This window comes from Empidonax traillii, unplaced genomic scaffold (assembly GCF_003031625.1).
Source record: "Empidonax traillii isolate 1590-97213 ecotype Southwest subspecies unplaced genomic scaffold, ASM303162v1 scaffold1109:size413625, whole genome shotgun sequence".
NCBI lineage: Eukaryota > Metazoa > Chordata > Aves > Passeriformes > Tyrannidae > Empidonax > Empidonax traillii.
The window spans coordinates 311,424-332,529 of NW_020956302.1; the positions used below are offsets into that span (position 1 = coordinate 311,424).

The 21,106-nt window shown below is 38.1% G+C and overlaps 1 protein-coding gene across 1 annotated transcript in view; it reads left to right on the top strand.

Annotated features, from left to right (window-relative positions):
* Positions 1–21,106, top strand: part of ADCY1 (adenylate cyclase 1) — a 141,658-nt gene that overhangs the window by 87,295 nt on the left and 33,257 nt on the right. Inside the window, exons 5-7 of the mRNA XM_027904993.1 lie at positions 1,529–1,656; positions 8,267–8,425; positions 9,905–10,046. Coding sequence (XP_027760794.1) covers positions 1,529–1,656; positions 8,267–8,425; positions 9,905–10,046 — 429 coding nt within the window. The remainder of the gene's footprint in view (positions 1–1,528; positions 1,657–8,266; positions 8,426–9,904; positions 10,047–21,106) is intronic.

Genomic DNA, 21,106 nt, shown 5'->3' on the forward strand with positions numbered 1-21,106 from the left:
ATATTTAAAATCCTACTGTACAGCAGAAGAAATGTTAAGTAGACACTACTGGAACAGCCTTTTCTACTACTTAAGCATACTCATAAAGACAGATCTCTTCTTTGATTTGATATCTGGATTTGTTGCTTAATTTATAAAACAAATAGACAAACCAATTGTCCCAAACAGTGGTAGCATGACTTCTCCCATGTGTAAACAGAGGTAATTCTCATTCTATAGTATTTGTTCAATACTGAGTACCATCACAACAGAGAGCAGTGGGAATGCCTGCTGCTGGAAGAGTGTGGACGAGCTCCAAATGCTGGTACGCGTGGTGACACGTCAGAGAGACAAAGATCACTGGAGGCAACAAGCACTGCTGCTGAGCTGGAGTGTGGGTAACGACGTGGAGAGTGCTGTCCACTCAGAAAGGCTTTAATTCTTGTAGGCAGGAAAGTGGATGAGAATATGTGCCTGTATGAGAAACTGAACAAGGAGGATTCTATGATTAGGTGGGGGTTTTTTTCCAGAAATTTTAAATTCCATCATCACCACTACTCTTTCTTTCCCCCCTTTCTGTGTTGCTGAAGTCAAGCCTGTATAGAACACTGCTGGGGAAGGCATCAAATTTCTTTTAGTCCCCTCCCATCATATTCATAATAGTTAATTTTGCAGGTGCTTACTGGCATAGTCCCAGCTATGTAAGTGGGATTCATTTATTAAGTTTACTTATTTTTCTGTGCCAAAATCTAAATGGGTAGAAGTTGCCATAGTCTAGTTACAAAAGATATCCTCAGGTCTCCTCACAATTTACTAGTTAAAGTTACTGCTTTCTTAAAGGCATTTTGTTATGTGCTCTCTGTTTAGAAATGAACTCCCTGCTCCAACTGATGTGGCAATTATCACACGTCATGATTGGTTTTTTAAAATGGGAGAGATTTAGCCAGATATCTTTGGCTGGAGAAATTAAATTTCATGCAAACATGAGATAAGTTTGATGGTAATGCAAACTGACTGTAGCTTCTGATCTGCAAGTCTGTCGTACTAATCATACTGTATTGTTAATTGTGATTTATGAATTGGTAATGTACAAATGTGTGTACCTTTACAGATAAATGCATAGTCTTTCATGTTAAATTTGAACTGAATTTGAAACAAATGCTTCCCAGAGTGCAAACATTTCCTGATATTCAGTAGTGGTTTGGTTTCTGTCCTTTGGTTTGGGTTCGTAGAGAAATGAAGTCTCACTGCAAATCTCAAGTTCATACTGACCCAGCACACGGGCAAGGCAATAGTATTTGTTCAGAACTATGATTTTAAGCAGTGTTAACTCCCATGTGTGTTGAACAGTGCAGGGCTGATTCCCAGTGCCTATTTATAAATGAATTAAAAACCGTGTGTATGTCAGCTGTCGCATACGGGGAATGCAGATTTCATGAACTGCCAATTACTCTGTTTGACCACAAAAACGTTCCCTGAATGATTGCCCTGCTAATGTGGGAATATTTATATGAACAGTAAAACTTTTCCCATTCTGTTTTTATGAAAGGAAAATCATTGCAGAAGAATAAAAATCCTAGGGGACTGTTACTACTGTGTGTCAGGACTGACCCAGCCCAAAACAGACCACGCCCACTGCTGTGTCGAAATGGGACTGGATATGATTGACACCATCACGTGAGTACCACGCACGGTGGATGCAGACAGGAGTGCTTCTACATGGTGTTCAGGAAGTGTGTTGGTAGAAAAACATGCGTTTCTGCTAGCACTGCCGACCTGGCAGTTCACACTCTTGCATTCAGGTCACAGGATGCTGCTTTTAGGAAGGGTCATTCTAGACATTGATTTTCCACTCCATTTGATGACTCTAAGGGGTAAGTGCAATAGGGTGAGTATGTAAAGGCACATAAACATACTGATCAGGTGGCAGGAAGATGCTGGGAAATAACAAAATATACCTACTGCTAACTGCCACAAAGAGAGGAGTCAAATTTCTTGGTTTGCAGTGATAAAGACAGCTGATTTTGCACACCAGTATGTAAACCTGAAACCAGTCCTGATGTATGCCTGTCGTATATGTGTTTGTAGTCTCAAAAACTTAGCTCGCTGATAACTCCTTTTTGTATGCCAAGTTTAAACCTTTCATTTATTCTGCTTTTCGGAAATGTAACGTGAAATTTGCTTTGCTGCTCAGAAGAATTTTTTTATGCTTAAGAGCTCTGCGTTGATCATCATTTTGCTAAGGAAAAAATATGAATATTAGAGAACTGTGAATAAGCTTTTAATGAGATCTGGAGATCTATTTCATTGCATAGGAGGGAAAGGATAAAGGTGGCAATTTTCTTCACTACTGTATTGCTCTGTGTTTGTGGGAGCGTGTGTATGTGCTTTACAGGGAGGCCATAGGAGGGAGTGTGCACCTCTATGAATATCTGTGCATAATTAAATGCTGTAAATAGCACAGTACTGTTATGTTAGAAATGAGCTTGGACAGGTGTTTCACATCAGGGGCCTTAGCCTGTTCTGTACTGGATAGTGTTTGAGCACTGTTGCAATTAGCCAGGTATTCTTGTTCTCTTTTGTCATCTGGACTGCTGGGAATGTGGAGCTGGCTCAAGGTCCTTCCCCTCAGTTAATCCTCAAGTTTTTCCATTGTACACAGAGAGGACCTGCCTTCTCTGTGAAGGTGAACAGAACATAGTGTAATCTGAATTAAAAAAAAAAAAAATTAAATAATGAAAGAATAATCATAAAGCTTATGAATTCAAATTATGCAATTTTTATTTGGAACATTTTACCTGCTTAAACTTTTAAGCTTTCCTGGATTCACTGATATTTCTTTGCAGAGGGCTTTAAAGCATACAAAAAAGGAAGAAGTACTTAAAACAATCAAAGGCTATTTCTCAATTCTAGATCAATCCATGTGTTTTTATTATAATATTGAGAAGACTACCAGCTGGTATCCATCTCTGGGTGAAAGGGGGAACTAAAAAAAAAAGTGACTTTGCATCTCATGGAACTGATAAACAAAGCCTAATAATCAAACCAATAGAAAATAAAATGTTGCATTCCTATTTCACTGTCAGAAGCTTGTCCTTTTCATTTGCTAAACATGTTATATGTTATAGTGTGAAGAGTTGTGTAAATGAATCCATATTCTCCCTCGTTCAACGCAAGTTCAGCATGTTTGTAAACACCGTAGAATCGGAAAAAATACTTTGTAATCTATGAATCTATAATTTAGGATAGTCCATGATACTATAAAATCCCCAAAGAATATGTGTATTCTTTCAGCAGTGTGTGGATTCTCCATTTATAAGAAAACCTTGGCCTTAAGAAGTGTTACAAGATACGTTACCAACAAGATGTGGTTTTTTTTTTTCTGTAAAATCAAAGAACAGAAACTTCTGGTGCCTGGTTGGTGGTTCTGTGATTGGACTGGGTTGAATGTTATAATGTGTTCATATAAATTGACACATTCCATTCACTTCCTGTGCTGTTATTAAAGTATCCTGCAATATAGTACCGTGAGTATCATCTGAGAACAGAATTTTCAAAGTATTAAAAAAAAACCGTAAAGTTTTCACGAGTTCATCTGCTTTCTTCAGTGTTTTCTTCAAGGGCACAGTTAAGGTCAGACCAGAATCATTATGGGATGACCTTCTTTTTTCTCAAAACCCCAACAAAACAGATAGTATTACCTTCTGTTTCTATTCCAAAAGAGTTTCTGCTGCCATTGTGTCAGTGCTACAGTGCTGACCAGGTGTCTTTTCCACTTTAGAATCACTTTAACCACCAAGGCAGTAAGTGGAGTTAAATGTTTCATACTAACAATGTTGCTTTCACTACATGAATTTCAACTGTCAGGTTTTTGCCAGTAATGTAATTAAAATTTTAAATTTTAAATTAAAATTAAAATCTAACATTAGAACCTCTAATATGTCTCTTGGTCTAACATGGCAGATGTTGTCCTAACCTTGGCTATGAACAGTGTGTTAGGCCAAGTACTCTCTTCACGTTACTTAAATTGGCTGCCACATTTGAAGGTTCCAATCTTATTGTGCTACTGTGTTTTACAGTGGAAATAGATATATTTGATAGCTAATTGCTGCGCAGAAAAGCTTTGCCCAGCTAACCAAGCTCTTCCCTCCCTCTCTCCCCCAAAAACTTTCTAGAATCCTTGTTTAAGCTAGTGTTATGGGGGCAGATTTACACATTCTTAACAATAGTTTATCTTTCCTTACAGAGCACTTCATCAAGGGATATAAATTATATTAAACAATTCTTTGGTTCAGTCCAAAAATTCCTCTTAGGAGATGAAACATGATGAAATGAGGGAGTAATTTAAATGCCTTCAATAACACTAGAGGGGAAAAAACTGATCCATAATGTTTCCAGTTGGAAATAAAGAGAGAATCTGAGTGAACAGGGTATAAATACTAGGTTTTGGACTGGGTCAAAATCCTAGGGTTAACATTCATAAGCTTCTCAAAACTCTAATGGGATCCAGTAATCATTCCCATTGTCACATAGGCAGTAAATTTTCATGATACTTCTTCCCTTGATGTCTTACTAGGTTGCACCTCTAGTGCATCACTGGCTATGTGTGCAGTAGCAGCTGATGGTATGATAGGAGCACATCTGTAGATTTCAGCAGCTGCTGCTGACTGCTTCAGTTTAACCTGCATGTGTTACAGCGGAGAGAAGGGGGAGGACTACTTTAGAATAAGTCTCACCTGACCTTCTGATTGAATGTTCCTGCTGCATGTGGCTCTCTTTGAAGAGGTCTGAAGGAAAAGTGTCTGTGAACCCCTTGCTTCTTGAGAGCTGGGCATCCCAGTGGGGTTTGTCGGCTTTTCTGTGTCATGTAGGTGTTTTTATCCCATGCAAATGACTCCACCAGTTGTCATGTAAGACCTCACATATGGAAATTGGGCTTATTTTGCACCTGCACATTGTGCTGCTGCTTTTTTTGCAGTGGGCAGTAGGGCAATTGATGCTCCAATTGTCGTCTTTTTATGGGTTTGGTCATCAGACGACCAAGGGGAAGGGGAGAGAAGCGACAGTTGCCAGTTTGAGGAAGTCAAATGGAAATATCAAGTTTTCCTGTGTAATATTTTGTATGAGGAAGGAGACAGAAGCATTAACTTTCCTGATGTCAACACCGTTGAAGCTTTTCCCCACGTCCTCCGAAGGTTCCAGGCCTGGGAAATTTTGAACTGGCAGGAGTAAACTGACCTTGAGTTCTGGGAGAACCAGCAGCTGCCTTTTTAGCAATGGAGGAAGCTGTCTACCAGCGGTGAAAGTTTAGTCAGCTTGTACCTCTAGCAGCCCTTCCCAGCCCAGACTCTCTCTCCTAGTGCTCTGCTACCTTGCTGCAGCTGAGCAACACTCGGGGAAAGTGGATGCAGTTGAACCAAAAATCATATCTATGCCTTCAGCCAGGAAACATCTATTTCTATTCAGGTATTTTTAGTCCTAAAGAAAAGCCCTAAATAATTATAAGAAATGGGATCCAGGGCTTTTTTTTTCCTCCCCCTTCAAATGCTCAGGAGCATAGGTCTGGAGCTGTTCTGCAGGTGATTTAAATTATTATGATGGCTTGTAGCAACACATGAAATATTTGTAGCTAAGAGGAGAGCTAAAATTTAAAGGCCTTGTAGGATACTTGAGCTGTCAGGGTAGATGGTTATCTTATTAGTCACTCACATAGACTCTATATGCATCTGGTTTAAAAAGAAACTGGTTTTTGATTTCCATTTTTTCTGGGCCTGCTTTTGTGTTCACATTTGGAAAACTTTTGAGTATATTGTATATGAATCTATGGGAAAAAAAAGTCATAATGAATAATTTATTTGAGAAACTTCTTTTTCCTAATCATGGCTTGTTTGTGTAGTGCTGGTATTTTTTCAGAAATGTATTTATAATTTAAAATGCTTCACTGGACATTTTTGTGATTTTTTTTTTTTTTTGGAAACGTTGGTGTTGTTTGGGAATGTGATCATGGTACTGCTCTGAATTTTTATGTGAAATCTGTTCTTTTTATATTACTTAATATTCCTCAATTTTTTTATGGTTTAGTGAGGTATATTCATGGAAATTTTTCTGCATAAAGGTCACACAGGTCTTCAAGATAAATTAAAAAATTTAATGAACTGCTTTTTTCCTACTCAAACTTAATAATGGTGAAAGCACCCCTGAAACATATTGTAGCTTCTGGGGAAGATGTAGAAATGCATTTTCAGTTTAGATTTTTTACTAAGTGACTACTTCTGGAAATCTTTTGCTCAAAACATGAAGTGTTTTCAGATTCTGTTTTATAGTTCATTGATGCATTATACAGTTCAGCTTATTTAACAAGGAATATGGTCAGCTACGCTGTATTTCTCTTCTAATTTCTTTTCATGTACTTTTTGTTATTCTATTCAAATTTCTAAAAGCAGATTTAATTTCCCCCACTCACTAAAGCCAGTTAGGACAAAGCAATGTTAAAGGTCTGGAGTGGATTTTATCAGAGTCTGAATTTCACTGACTTCCTGCTTACGCTTAGTCTGAGGTTTTATACAGTTTTTTAACCAGTGGAGAAAGGAGGGGACCCAACTAAAAGCCCCCACTCATTTGTAAACAGAGAAATTCACGCACTTGCAGGTTCGTTAGTTAAGATAATTACATAGGTACTTAGTTATGCAGGAGAAGAGACAAGCAAGGTGTAATAATCCTGCAGGGCTTTGGCTTGCAGCGTGTGGTCTTGGTGTAAGGTCAATCTGTTGATGTCACAACACACATGCACAGGTAAAGATACAAAGGTTGAGGTATCCATTCATTTCCTCAAAGCTGTGTCAGAGGGACAGTGTGCACACAAAGCCCTGTAACACTAGATTCCTTTTAGACCTCCTTGGAGTTGTGTTTGAGGCTTGACTGGGAACAGATATTGGATGAAGGAAAGCTGACTTGCAATGAGTAGAAATAGGACAAGGAAATATTTAATCTTTCAGAAAGCTGTGCATAAGCCTTTCTGGGCTGTTGCATAAAATATGACTGAAAAATGTGTTATGCCCAGATTCCCTGTGGGGACAAAAGAGATCTCTATGTTGCTTACATTAGTGATGGCTGACATGGTATATTCTTCAGCACTTCATAGATCCAGTGCTTTCCTATTTAAATTGAGGCCAGGTGTCTTGTGCTGCACATCCCACATCTTGACATAAGATGACCTTTCTATTAATTGTATTTAAACAAGTACAACTCCTGAAATAGTTGAAGACATCTTTGCCAAAATCCAGCATAGTTGGATGATACTTCAAAAAAAAAAAAAAAAAAAAAAAAAAAAAAAAAATTGATCAATGAATAGCTAGAGTCTCAGTTTAGGTCTTCTATTAAATGCATTGGAAAATTCAAATTAAGAAAAACTACTGAAAATCAAGTCTTCCACTGATTAGAGAGTTTCCTTTATTCACTGATATTATCTCTCTTTGGACTGCAACTGAACTGTGGAATGCCAGGTGTTTTTGTAACAGAAAGAGCTGAAAAGATCTATCTACAGTGCTATCTCCACATGTAATGTATAAGACTATTAGCCTCAAGGTAGCTTTTTCCGTCCAGGGTGCAAGTTATAGTATGCCAATCATTTATGGAAATGAAGAATGCTTCCTTATTGTGGCAGCAAAAATAAAAATGCTTTTTATAATGAATTTGCTGATTAGGTCCTCCTTTTCCAGCTAGACTAGGAAAATCTCTGAGCGTTAGATTTAATTTACAGGTACAAGACCATAGTTACAAATGCTTTCTGTGCCACTCTTGCAGGAGCTTTGGAAAGATGTTAGTGTTTATAATCACTCTTCGTCTGCTGTTCTTGTACTGATTTATTGCTTTCATAATTTTCTTTGTCCTGTATTTGTGTAACTGGATAATTTAAACAATTAGAACATAGTAGATTGGCAATAATTCCTTATACATTGGCTTTCCTAACTATCTTCTCTTCATACCTCTTTTCTTACAGAAATGATCAAGAAATTTAGAAATACTGAGATTTTGGTTCAACAGTAATTAAAAGATAAGAATCTATTAAAATATAGGAAAGTTATTTTGTTGGAATTACTACTATGGCTTTGAAACTGGTGAAGAGTACAGTATCTGAATATACTGCTTGTGATTTTGAAAGATCCTGTCTATTGAGTCATATTTATATATATGTATATATGTGCTAACTTTGGGAGAAGGAGAGAAAAAGAAAATCAAGAGCAGTGTAATTGTCTAAACATTGATATTCTGATGCTCTCCATTCCAGATCTGTCGCAGAAGCCACAGAGGTTGATCTCAACATGAGAGTTGGATTGCATACAGGCAGGGTGCTTTGTGGGGTCCTGGGGCTCCGAAAATGGCAATATGATGTCTGGTCCAATGATGTGACTTTAGCTAACGTAATGGAAGCTGGAGGACTGCCTGGGTAAGTCCCAAAAAAAAACCAAAAAAAAAACAAAACAAAAAAAAAATCCATAGAAAAAGAAATAGAAAACTATAGGGGTGAAGAATTTATTTCCTGCTTTGAGCCATTTGCATGTAATTGCTGTTGATAAAAAGGGTTGTGTTTGGCAAGAGCAATCAATGTATTATGTGATTTATCCTGTGGAATTCTCCAAATGATCTAGATATTTACATAAGCAATAGGTTAAATTGGAAGGAAAGCATTTCCAAACAAAATTCTTATTAGAAGCTGCCAGATATAAAGAGTAGGAAAGATGCAATGGAATGTAGGAATGCTAAACTTGCATTAATTTCCTATTACAAAAGTAAAACCCTTTAACTATTCCAGGAAATGTTTACTCTTTCCCCTCTGCACTTGCAGAGGGGCGGGGGGGCTGCCTTACTCCTTTTGCATGGCAAGATTTCCAGCACTAGTAGTGTGCTATAGAAAAGAAAACTCAAATATTAAAGATGTGTTTGCAAATGATGCAGTAGCACTCCAACTTGCAGGCAACCCCTGGGGCATGCCCTGGAATTTTAAGTATTTGTACAGTCTTGGACACAATTTAAATGCACACAGTGCACCTTCAGGAAGGTGCATGGGTGGCCCTCTGCGTGTGTAGGTCACATTTGGACTGGGACCCACCATTCTCTGTTGAGTTTTTACAAGATCATGACTTGCTGAACAGGAGGACAATGGAACCTCTTGATTTTTGTGGTAGCAATGAGTGAATATCTGTTTGTTGTGTGTATCTGCTCTAGATAATTTTGGCAGTGTATTTTACACGTTCATTACCTTAAGGTTTTCCAGTGAACAAAAAATTTGAGGACGTGTTTATTAGAGGAAAGCAGTAAAATCTTTTTGGATGTCTTCTCTGGAGACATTTCAAATATAAGGAGTCTTTTGGGAGGAAATTTGAAGACATTTCAGGATAAGAAAACTCACAAATGGTGTCAAAGATGGCTGTGCTGCCAAAACAAAGTGAATTAGAAAGTCGCCTACCAAACCAAATGAGTAAATGATACAAGTCAGAGATGTAAAGTGAAACAAAAAAAGAAGCTTCTGCTTTATACTCAAAAGAGATTTGTAGTCAAAAGTTTCAAACAGCAGGATGTTTTTCCAAGCAACCAGTGAGGTAAATACTTAAGAAAACAGAAAACCATACAATATAGAAGATGATGTGCAGGCTTTCGACAAATCAGCGAAATCTGCAAATGTTTGGACAGTCAATAGTTATCCTTCTGTTCAGTTTGCTGAAGTTTAGAAAATACATGTAATAGAAATCTTTCTTTGTTCTATTTGGCTGAAAAGACAAAACTTTTTTTTTTTTTTTTTTAACGCCAGAAGTGGTTTTGCACATAACTTGACCTCTTTATGAACTTCTGCACAGGAACATTATTTCAGTAGCAACTTGCTCATATTGAATCTTTACTTTAAACGACGTCTGATTTTTCTCTGCAGGAAAGTTCACATTACAAAGACCACCTTAGAGTGCCTAAATGGGGACTATGAGGTAGAACCAGGATATGGTCATGAAAGAAATAGTTTCTTGAAGAAGCATAATATTGAAACGTATTTTATTGTGCCATCCCATCGTAGGAAGGTAAGCTCTACGAATTCTAGCTTATTCTGTGATATAGTTTTGCAATTTAACAACTGTTCCATTCTATTCTGAAAGCAGAGGCAATACTGGTATTTCTTGTTTCTGAAGGCTCTTCAAACACTCTTGAAGGCCCAGCAGTGCAATGGTAGTATCTTGACTCTCAGCATGTGATGAGGTGGTGATAGTGGTTTTCCAACAGGTGCATCTATATTCACGCCTTTCCTCCTCAACCAGTTACTGAACAGAACCTTTTGATCTGCTGAAGAATGTTTTGTGACCTCAGTAGGAGTCTTGAAAGGCCATAATTTTTGTTTAAACACATTCTATTTGTTCGACCTTTTCCACATCAAATGAGACTGATCTTGAAAGTTATCTGCTGTAACACATCTAACAGGCCAAGAAATACTTTATTGCCCTTTATTTCAGCTAGAGAATTTGGGAAGTAGATTTTTGTACTTTTATCCTCTGAGGCTCTGTTCAATTCAAGGATTTGACCTTTAGGGGGAAAATTATAATATCCAATTCTGAAAGTATTGGTCAGGTGTTTAAGTTTAAGCTACATGCTTGAGCGTTTTAGTCAGTGAGGGACTGAGAAAAATGTAACTGTGGATAAATAGGTCATCTTGAATTTCATACCTACCATCGGGTTTTTGTTCTTAACTTGATGACTCTGTGAGTTTTTATGGAAATGTCAGGAGTCCAGTCACCAGGGGAATAGATTCTGGGACTGAAAACTCCTGTTGTTTTATCTTGGAAAGGCTGCTGCAAGATTGATTTTTGTGCTCTTCCTCTAAAGCATCTTGTTGTTAGAGAGGTGTGGTTTTCTCATCTGCTTGAAAATCATACAATCTCACATTTTGTTCTTCTAGTATATATGATTAAGTTCAGGTTTAGATAGTATGAAAGAAAACAGGTGGGAAAACAATGGCTTGGATTCTGTTCTGGCAGTCAGAGTTTTTTCTGGTGGATTTCTTGAAATCAGGAATAGTTCCTAAATTAATCAATCCCCCTAAGGAAGAAAATTCAAGGATTTATTGCAGGAGTTTAATTAAGGTAGGCATGTTGCTTATTGCTGCTATATTTTTTTGTCTTGGTTTTCTGCTGTCTTCCCTCCTACAGCATTATGTATAGTTTCATTTCCTATGTTATTATGTACCAGGTTTCATTTCATATTGAGAAAATAAATAGCTGAATTTCAGGAAATTTTTCTGTATGTTGGTGCACACAGACAAGCAGAGAGAAAAGGTGATTATTACTATTACATATAGAAACTGTGTTGTGTGAACTCCTCTGCATAAATCAGTGATTGAGGAACGGAAGCCTGACAGTTACATCTGAAAGTAAACCAGGTCAATGCATGTATAATTTGCAAGAGCGAGAGCGTACTGCTGTGTGAGCACACATTTCTTTGTCTTTGCAAGATTCCTGAGAAACTACTGCTGATTGCTGAGAAAGCACTGACTGGGTTTGTCATCAGCTGCATAAAAAAAACCTGCTATCTTACCCATGGGTGTCACTGCTGAGTCTGTGGAGGGGGCAGATGCTGCTGGCTGACAACATTAGCTTGCATCAATGGCATGGCAGCCAAACTGGCAGAAAGAAACACTTGGTGAATTTTTCGTGGCATTGACTGGCTTCTCCACTGGGCTTGCAGATCAATCAGCGTGTCACTGTGTCACTGTGCTGTTTGTCACAGTCCATCACAGCCATTCCCAGTCTTTGTATACTCACATACTGGTTGCTGGATCGCAAGCTACTTAATGGTATATTTGCCTTCTAAATAAATACCTACTGTTCCCTCCTACTAATTCATTAACTCTTCAGAGACACAGAAAAAAAAGGCTACCCATGTGGCAGGGACAAGGTGGGATTTCTCTAAATGAATTTAGAGAAATTAAAATTTATCTTCTGATTTATTATTGTATTCCTTCCTCCTGAGCCTCAGTAGCTTAAATGCAGAAATATTTTTTATTCCTTATACATCCTCTCTGACATTAATATGAACTGACTTTGGCAGGTATGATGCCAAGAGGAATGAAAATCAACGTTATGAGCAACAGATGACCAAGAGTATGTTGAATTTGAAACAAAAATAAGTCCACTCTGGTTTAAAAAAAATAAATAAGTTATTTATTTAATTAGAAAACACATATCCTACATTCTTCCATATTGGATCTGACAGAAAAATCTTTTATTAGTATCACCCTAGACAAGAATCAGAATGTGATATGACTCATTCATGTAACAGTTACAGTCTAAATCTGAGCAAATTATAAAGTATTCCCATTTTAAATTCTTTTATTGAATCAGCTAGAGAATTTAGGATCACAATTTTATGATCTGATCTGATTGTAAGTTTAATGTGAGAACACTTTTAAGTGGCCACTGAGGGAATACCTTTCTTTTTGTTTTGTTACAGTTTTTATTTTGGTAGAGAGTATACTGGTCTGTTATTATCTCTGAGTTTATGCAGTCAGTGGCTCATTGTCCACATGGAGACCAGTGACAAGTGGTGTCCCTCAGGGGTCGATGGTGGGGCCAGTACTGTTCAAGACCTGTGTCAGCAACATGGACAGTGGGATAGAGTGCAAGTTCTCTGATGACACCGAGATCTGTGGGGTGATCACCATGCTGGAGTGGAGGAATGCCATCCACAGAGACCTTGATAGGCTTGAGAGGTGGGCCCACGCAAACCTCATGAAGTTCAACAAAGCCAGCAGCAGCTGGGCTGGCTCAATCCTAGGCACATCTACAGGCTGGATATAGAAGTGATTGGGAGCAGCCCTGTGGAGAAGAACTTGGGAGGGATGGTTGATGAAAAACTCAGCACGAGAAAGCAGTGTGTGCTTGTGGCCCAGAACGCCAATAGAACAGCTGCTGAGCTGCATCAGAAGGACAGCAGCCAGCAGGTCAAGGGAGGGGATTCTCTCCCTCTAGTCTGCTCTCAGGAGACCCCACCCGGAATACTGCTCACAGTTCTGGTGTGCCCAACATAAAAAGGACAGGAAACTCTAGGAGCAAGTCCAGAGGAGACCATAAAGTTGGTAAGGGGACTAGAGCCCCTCTCCTATGAAGACAGGCTGAGAAAGTTATGGGTGTTCCGCCTGGAGAAGGGGAGGTTGTGTGGAGACCTCGTAGCAGCCTCCCAGTGTCTGAAAGGGGCCTGCAAGGAAGCTGGAGAAGGGACTCTTCATCAGGAACTGTAATGATAGGACAAGGGGGAATGGCTTCCAAATGAAAGAGTGTTGGCTTAGATTAGATGTTAGAAAATAAATCATTACTATGAGAGTGGTGAGGCACGGGACCAGGTTGCCCAGAGAAGTCGTGGATGCCCCAAGCCTGGGAGTGTTCAAGGCCAGGTTGGATGGTGCTCTGAGCAACGTGGTCCAGTGAGAGGTGTCCCTGCCCATGGCAGGGGGTTTGCAACTAGATGATCTTTAAGGTCCCCTCCAACCCAAACTATTCTATGTTTTATTATTATTATTATTATGAAGTAATATTCATGCATATTTGATTGATTAACACTAAGCTTCTAAACACACTTAAATAATTATCTTCATTTCCAAAGGCATACAGAATTTTTTTAATTAAATGAAACTTTTTCCTGACCATCATAGTTAAAAATTTATGTAAACATACTTTTTAAATAAAATACATGTTATAATTCCCTTTTAAAATTACTAGTTCTTAAAATGTCATCACATTTCTTTTATGTGAAGTTTAATTATACCTTCATTATATTTATATTGATCATATTCATATTCTAATATATTAAATATTTGCAAGATTCAGAATCTATGCTTTAGACATGTAGACATTCTCTTAGTTTCAAAATGTCCTGGCTTTGTTAAGTATTGTATTTATTGCTGTACAGGGATTTCATTTCAATTAAAAAAAATACAGGGCAACTCTTTTGACCTCAGAGCCCCTTACATGAACTTCATAACTCTGCTTAGACCTAGCTAAATCACTTTTTCTGTGAATGATTCCTTGATAACCTATCTGACTAATCCTGTTACGACTTTCAAACTGTTTGCATAAAATTTAATTTAATTTAAATTTTTTAATAGAGTTCATCTGCTTTTCATCATAATTCTTTGTTCTTTCACTGTCAGCACTGACATCAAAGTGTCTTTGCCTCAGATTTCCTAACTGGCATATCTGGCTCCAAGAAGCACAGCAGTGGTGGTGAGCTTAGCTAGACTGTCCACTTCATTTCTTTAGTTGTACTAGCGAGTGTGATTCTCCTGCAGTATAACACCTCTAAGGTTTTGGCACAACCTCTGTAATATCTGAGTGTTTTTTACTTGGCCTTACTTCATTGTATTTGTTGCAGCAATTCACTCTGGTTTTGAGAAGACTCGGTATTTCACCAGCTGAGAAAACAGCCCAGCACAGCTGATTAAGCAGAATTCCTAAGATACTTTTACAGATAGTCAAGCAGTGTTGAGAAGTGATCAAGTTTTTGTGAGGGGAAAGACTTCCTGGAATATTTTGTCTTTACAGAAGTGGGCCTGCCATCACTGCTGCTCACTGGCAGCTTAAGGGAACCTGCTTCGTGGTATAACTTTGCCAGCTCTAGAGATAAGACAAAGGTAAATAATGCATTGTCAGGAAGCAGAAGAGCTGTGTCCAGGAAAGGAGGCCATAATAATTACAAAAACAATTGGGAAACACTATAGATACAACTTATAAATCATTACTGTTTATTTCTAGGTGTCTCTTGGATTTTACAGTATACTTCAAATATAATAAATAATTAGCTTCCAATAGATTGCTAATCACCGTCTGCAAAATCCCTAGTAATGTGCTAGTGAGTTATTCACCAATGCGAATTCAAATATGTTTGCTCTCTTTTATTTGTGGCATTGTAAATTACAGGCTATCTGCATCTATGACTCAAATAACACACAATGATGGACAGTCATGAAAGGTTCATTAAAATGAGTACCATATCTGTTTGCCCTTTGGGAAGTAACTGTTTCTCTGAAAAGACTGACATTTCTCTTTCCTGCCTTGCCATCTACACACAAAGCCATGCCAGGCAGTCTCAGAAAGTCCTTTCTGTAGCTCTCTCATCTGAAGACTGAGTAATACTATGACCATCCTGAAAATCCAGGTGAATCCCAGTCTTTTTTCTGAATCCTTGTGTAGTTATCCAGCCAGAGGGAAGTGGATGCTGGTTAGAGGTGTGTTCTGTCTGGTTTGCTGTGTTGAATCATGTTCTAAACACTTCACGCAGACAGCTAAGACTTCGATTTTATTTTTGTCCCCAAAAAATTATTAAAGCTAAATCAAAATACCAGTGGAAAAGAGAAGTTAAAGCAATAGTTGAGGAAGAGGAAAGCACTATTGTCAGTCCTAGTAATTTCTGAAAGACTCAGTTGAAAGCGTGAAGGCTCTCAGTAAGCAAAAACAGCTCAGGATCATCTTTTGGAAAATGCTGTTTAAAATGTAAAAAACCTTGCAAATGTCAGAAATAACTAAAGCAATTATCTACAGTATACACCTGTGGCATAATCAACGTGAGATTGCAGATGGATTTAACAGCTCAAAAAGTTGATCACCTAATTTCTTCAGCTCAGGATCAAACAGGCAGATATTCAGCAACCTGAGATTCATTCTAACTTGCATGACAACAGCTGCAAGAAAAGTGGAAAAAGCTGTCACATCACTTTCATGTTTTGTGGTTTCATCTGGCGTAAACAGATGTGATTTTAAACTTCCTGCATTGCTGTCCTGTCACCAAAGAATAACAGGAAAACAAACAAATTTTCCATCACTCTTCCGCTTGAAAAGGCAGTATTTTTGTCGTGGAGTACAACAGCCTCCTCTACTGTTAATCAACACAGCTTTTTTGCATGAAGCAGATTATCTGCCTTCTATGTTAAAATAAATTACTAGACTCTATATATTTCCACCATCAGCCAACAGGTTTTGTCTGCTTATGTCCTTCCTGTGATTGATTTGATTTTTTTTTTTTCCCCACCATGGAATGAACTTTATGCAATATATCACAGAGAAAACAGCATAGATTCATGGTGGCTTTTTTGCTTTGTATAGATGAAATATGTAGGAACTACATGTGCTTGACTTTTGACTTTATTGGTGAATTACTATTAGCAACTAGCATGATTCACAAGTAGACCTGTTCTTGGGATGCTTTTTATCATGTCCTGATAATACTTCAGCTAAACTTTTAAAAGTGAAACAATTTGATGCAGATAATCCATGATAGATATTACTAAGAGTTTTGATAGAGATTTGTTGGATTTTGTCTGACCTGATTAAAAGATGTCATCTTGGCATGATCATGTGAAAAAAAAAACAAAACCAAAAACAAACAAACAAAGAAAAAGAAGGCTACAGAAGGAAAAAAAAATTAAGTTCTGTTTATAGTTGTGGGAAATTTCATTCTCTACAGAGTTAATTTGATTCAGTCACTCTGGTTAGGTCTGTGGTAACATACCACATTGTTCTGATATTCTCTTCTTTTTCCAGTCATGTAAAATTTGTGTTTTCCACAGAACACCTGTGGCCCAAGAAATCCATCCTATGCCTAGCAGCTCCCTAGGACTTTTTTTGCATCTGACCCTTCTAAAAATATACTTTGTCTCAAGAAAGTTTTCGTAGTCGTTGTAAGTTGTCAACTTTCTGGACTAAGTAATTCTGAGGGTATTTCTACTTAAGGGACTGTATGCTTACCAACCTTTTTAGAGTGCTAGAGCTCTGACCCTTAAACTATATGTAGTAACAAAACAACTTCATAGTTAATGCAGAGCATGTAAAAACTTTTCCTGCTACTCACAGAATCTCTCTCCTTTTCTAACACATAGCAAGCAAAAGTATATTTGATCAAGTTCTAATTTGAAATGCCACAAGTTAGGCATCTGAATCCGTATCTGGGCACACACTGGTGATTTCTCCTTTCAAAGTGATGACTACCTGCAGCTGCCACTGCTGCCGTGACTTGGAGAACCCAGCGGTTGTCTTTGCTCTTGATGGCTGACAGCTCCTGACGAGGAGTTTAACCAGAGATCTGAATGCAGAACTTGGGCATATCAGGTTTTGACACCCTAGATATACTTCAGCAGACGTGATTTAACAGAGAGCAACAAGACCTTTTAGTGGAAGCTCTATCTGGACAGGGGCTGTTCTGTGCCTTAGACTTTGTCTTGCCCACGTTTTTGAAGTACACAAACCCAAGGACTGGAAATAAATTGCTTGTGTTACCACCCAGCAAACATAGAGAGAAGAAGGATGTTTGTGTTACCGAGTGTGTTGCTCTACATCATCAGGATTGTTTCTGCAGTTGCTGTGAAGCTGCTAATACATCACTGTCAGTGTGACAGCCTGTGGCTTCGGCTTGGGCTGGCAGTGATGGTAGAATTAATGATATGTTCTAACATCACTCTTTTCTCTTTTTTTTTCCTACATAAATGTGGAATCTGGAAAAGGGAGGCACATAGGGCACCGGTATAAGATTTTCTCTGCTACTGGTTTCCCAAAGAATGCTTTAGTCTTTACAGCTGCTAAAAACTTTCTCTGCATCTGTATCAAGAAAGTTGGCCATACTATTGTGAATATTAAAAATTTATCTTACAGAAGTTGTATTATTTTTGGTAAAAATCCCTAATATACTTTCCTGATGGGCAGCTGAGGTGTGATAAGCAAAATGTATCATAAGGGTGGTAGAAAAGGGTGGAAAAGCAAATGTCTGGTGATTTTAACTATAAGAAGAACAAAACAAAAAGAAGAAAAAACGATTACTCATCTATCTCAGGACAAAATGATTCAAAGATACTAAAGGAACAAATACAGCTACTAAGAGGCATGGTTGTGCCTGCCTGAAGATAGAAAGACACAGTGCTACGGCATTTATGGTTTCTGTAAATGTGTTTTGAATGTCATTAGTGTCTTCTTTCCCATGCCATTTTATGCATTGTGGTTGAATATATTTAGGGGAGTAACAGTCTGCTGACATTTCTGAGAATCTCAGTTGAGCACCAGTTAAACACTTATCAGAATATTACATGACATTCGAACACTGGGGTGTTTTCCCAGGATTTTAATCTGCACTTTTTTTGTTTTCTGTATACCTAAAGACACTCACAGAGCTCTAGATAGCCTGGGTGCTTTCAGAGTGCTCTGTTAGACAATCACAGCTTATTTGCCAGCTGTGTTTCAGCAATCAATCAACCTTTGCTAAAATTATGAAGTAAATGAACAGTGAACAGAATTAGAGATGATCCTGAGGGTCAAAAAGAAGTGTGGAAGTAAAATGCATTGACAGAATGAGCTAGAATGGGAATGCTACAGTCCAGCTTTTCTGTAATGCTGGCCTGGAGCAAAAGCAGAGCAGGGGTTGGGGTTTTTGTGGAGTTTTTGTTTGTTTGTCTGTTTTTTTAAAGTCTGTTTTAACAGACTATACTGCATTGCTTGACTTTATTAGAGACTTAGAGCAGAAGGTGAAATTATTTAAATATTTCACTGAGTAGTTCAGTGTCAAAAGGGTTGTTCTGCTGTAAAAGCAATAATAAAAAGGGGAAGTAATTTGTGAGATGAAAGTGAGAGAACTCCTTTGTATTTTAGATACTGTGTAAATATAATAGTGGAATGGAAAATCCTCAGTTCCAGTGCAGAAATCTATATGCCTTGCAGCCACTAGATTAAAAAAAAAAAACACAAACAAACAAATAAAAAATAAACAAAAATAAACAAAACAAAAAAACCTAATCAAAACTATATATAAAATTATACATGATTGTTGAGAACTCCCAGTGTGCCCAGTTTGTGTGTATGCAGTATCCTTTGAGTGGTTGGGTTGCTGGCCAGTCATGAGGAACAGTAGCTGTGTGTGTTCCACAAATTTTCATAGCATTGCACGGTACCTGAGTTTGAAAGGGCCCTTTGGAGGTCATGTGGTCAACCTCCCTGCTTAAAGCAGGGCCAGCTCTGCAGTTAAATCCACTTTTGAGTGAGTGCTGAGTGTTTACCAGGCTGGAGATTGGGCAGCCTCTCTGGGCAGCCTGCTCCAGCACATGATCATCTTCACAGTTAAACTTCTGTTCTTTGTGTCAAAGAGGAATTTCCTTTGGTACAGCCTATATTCATTGCCTTTTTTTCTGAGTAATATTTGGGATGAGTCTGGCTCTGTCTTCTCTACAACTACTACTTAAGTGGCTGAAGATGGCAATTAGATCCCTTCTTCTCTTCTTCCAGCTAAATGAACTGAATTCCCTCAGGTTCTCATGTGCTTGAGAACCATACTTGTTTTGGTGAACCTCTGCTGAACTCTCTCCAAGTTTGTCACTGTTTCTCTTGTACTGGGGAGCTCAGGAGTAGATACACTACTCCTTTTTTTCCAGTGATCTGAGCTGAAATTTCCATGTAACTCCAAAACAGCTGGAAAATTTTGCTGAATTTCCAACATATAAAGAGCGTATACTGTTAATATATTAAGTGCCAGTAGGATTTATAAACTGAAAGAGACTGATTGATGGTAAGAGCTAAAAATGCTCTACCTACTTATTTGAAGATAAAGTCAGGAAACTGAATGAAAACGTGGTTGAAGAAAAGTGATGTTGGTGGCAGGGCCACACTGCTGAGTCAGACTGTATTCATTCCAAATTCCAAAGTTGCAGGTTCTCAAAAACACATCTATTATAAGAAGTTTGTATGAAGAAAAGTCTAAATTACTCTCCTTACAGGAGGATATAGTCATGCCCATGTGCTCACCTTCCAGAGTAATGGCTTCTTGAATCTTTTGCTAATCTTTACCACTGTGGCATTTCCATAATAAGGGCTGTCAGGCAGCTTTTATTGCTCTCTGAATTTATTTATTTAAAAGCATCTTTCCAAGCCAATCTAATGGCAAACTAAGACCAAAGTTGTTGACCTAATTAATGCAATGTTCACACTGAAAGGTTTGAGCAAAAAAAGGAGCTCATGACCTCTTAAAATACGGTCCACCTGTAAACTTCTGTCTAATCCTCCAAAAAAAAAAAAAAAAGTTCTATCAAAACTTTGATAGACTGAGTAAAATAGAGAGAACTTCTAGAAGAATTATAGCTACGTTAGGAAAATTTTTAAGTGGAGTATCTCTCCAAAAGGCATGTTTTAGCTCTTGGGAATGGTAGCTCAAAAGTTGATCATATCTGCCATACTCAAGCCTCACAACCATCTACTTGGTGTCCTTAGGAATACCTGAAGGATGATTAGTATGTGAATATCCTTTTACAGTATCTTCTGTGCAATTCTACCTTTGCCAGAAGGCCCTTGAAAGAAGGGGTTCTTATTAGGAATCTCTTCACAGAGACTTTTGTTAAACCATCACTTATCCAAGTGATTACACACCAGATGCACTAATGCCCTTTAAGAATTCAGCTGACAGCTGTGCAGTGCAGTGCTGGTGGTGCCAGCTGGCTTCAGTCAGCACAGCAAAGCACATGTGCACACCTGGGCACCTTTAGACATTTGGAACATGTCATGTTTATAACATGGCCACCTGCTAGGAAAAAAAAAATAGTGCAACATTTTGGTCATTTTTGTGTTTCACAAACACAGTGTGACTGACTAAACAGGAGTTTCTTGGGAGTTCAATAATATATTACTTTGATTACCGAGAAAATGCAAGTGCCCTGCTATATATATATGTTATATATGTGTTATATATATGTGCTATGTATATATGTGTTAAACATCACAGCAAACCAGTACCTGAGATGACATTTGGATCATAAACAGTGTCATTTGCCCTGCCCCTCAAAATCTGTGTCTATGAAAACATGCATTAAAACAAATGCTTTCAGTTTCTTCTTCATTCTTTGTTCACTGAGGTAATGATGTAAATGGCTCTAGTAAATCACAGTGTTGTGAAGGCTGCACAGCAAATTCTCACTGCCACTTCAGTGAAGATTTTGGACTGTGATTTGCTCCGTCTTTTGTACGTAGGAACACTAGGGACCAAATCCTCTGTGCTTCTTTATTGTGCTGTTCCAGAATATATCAATTTTACAAGCTCAAATTCCCACCCTGTGGTGGCATGGGGGCCTTCCACA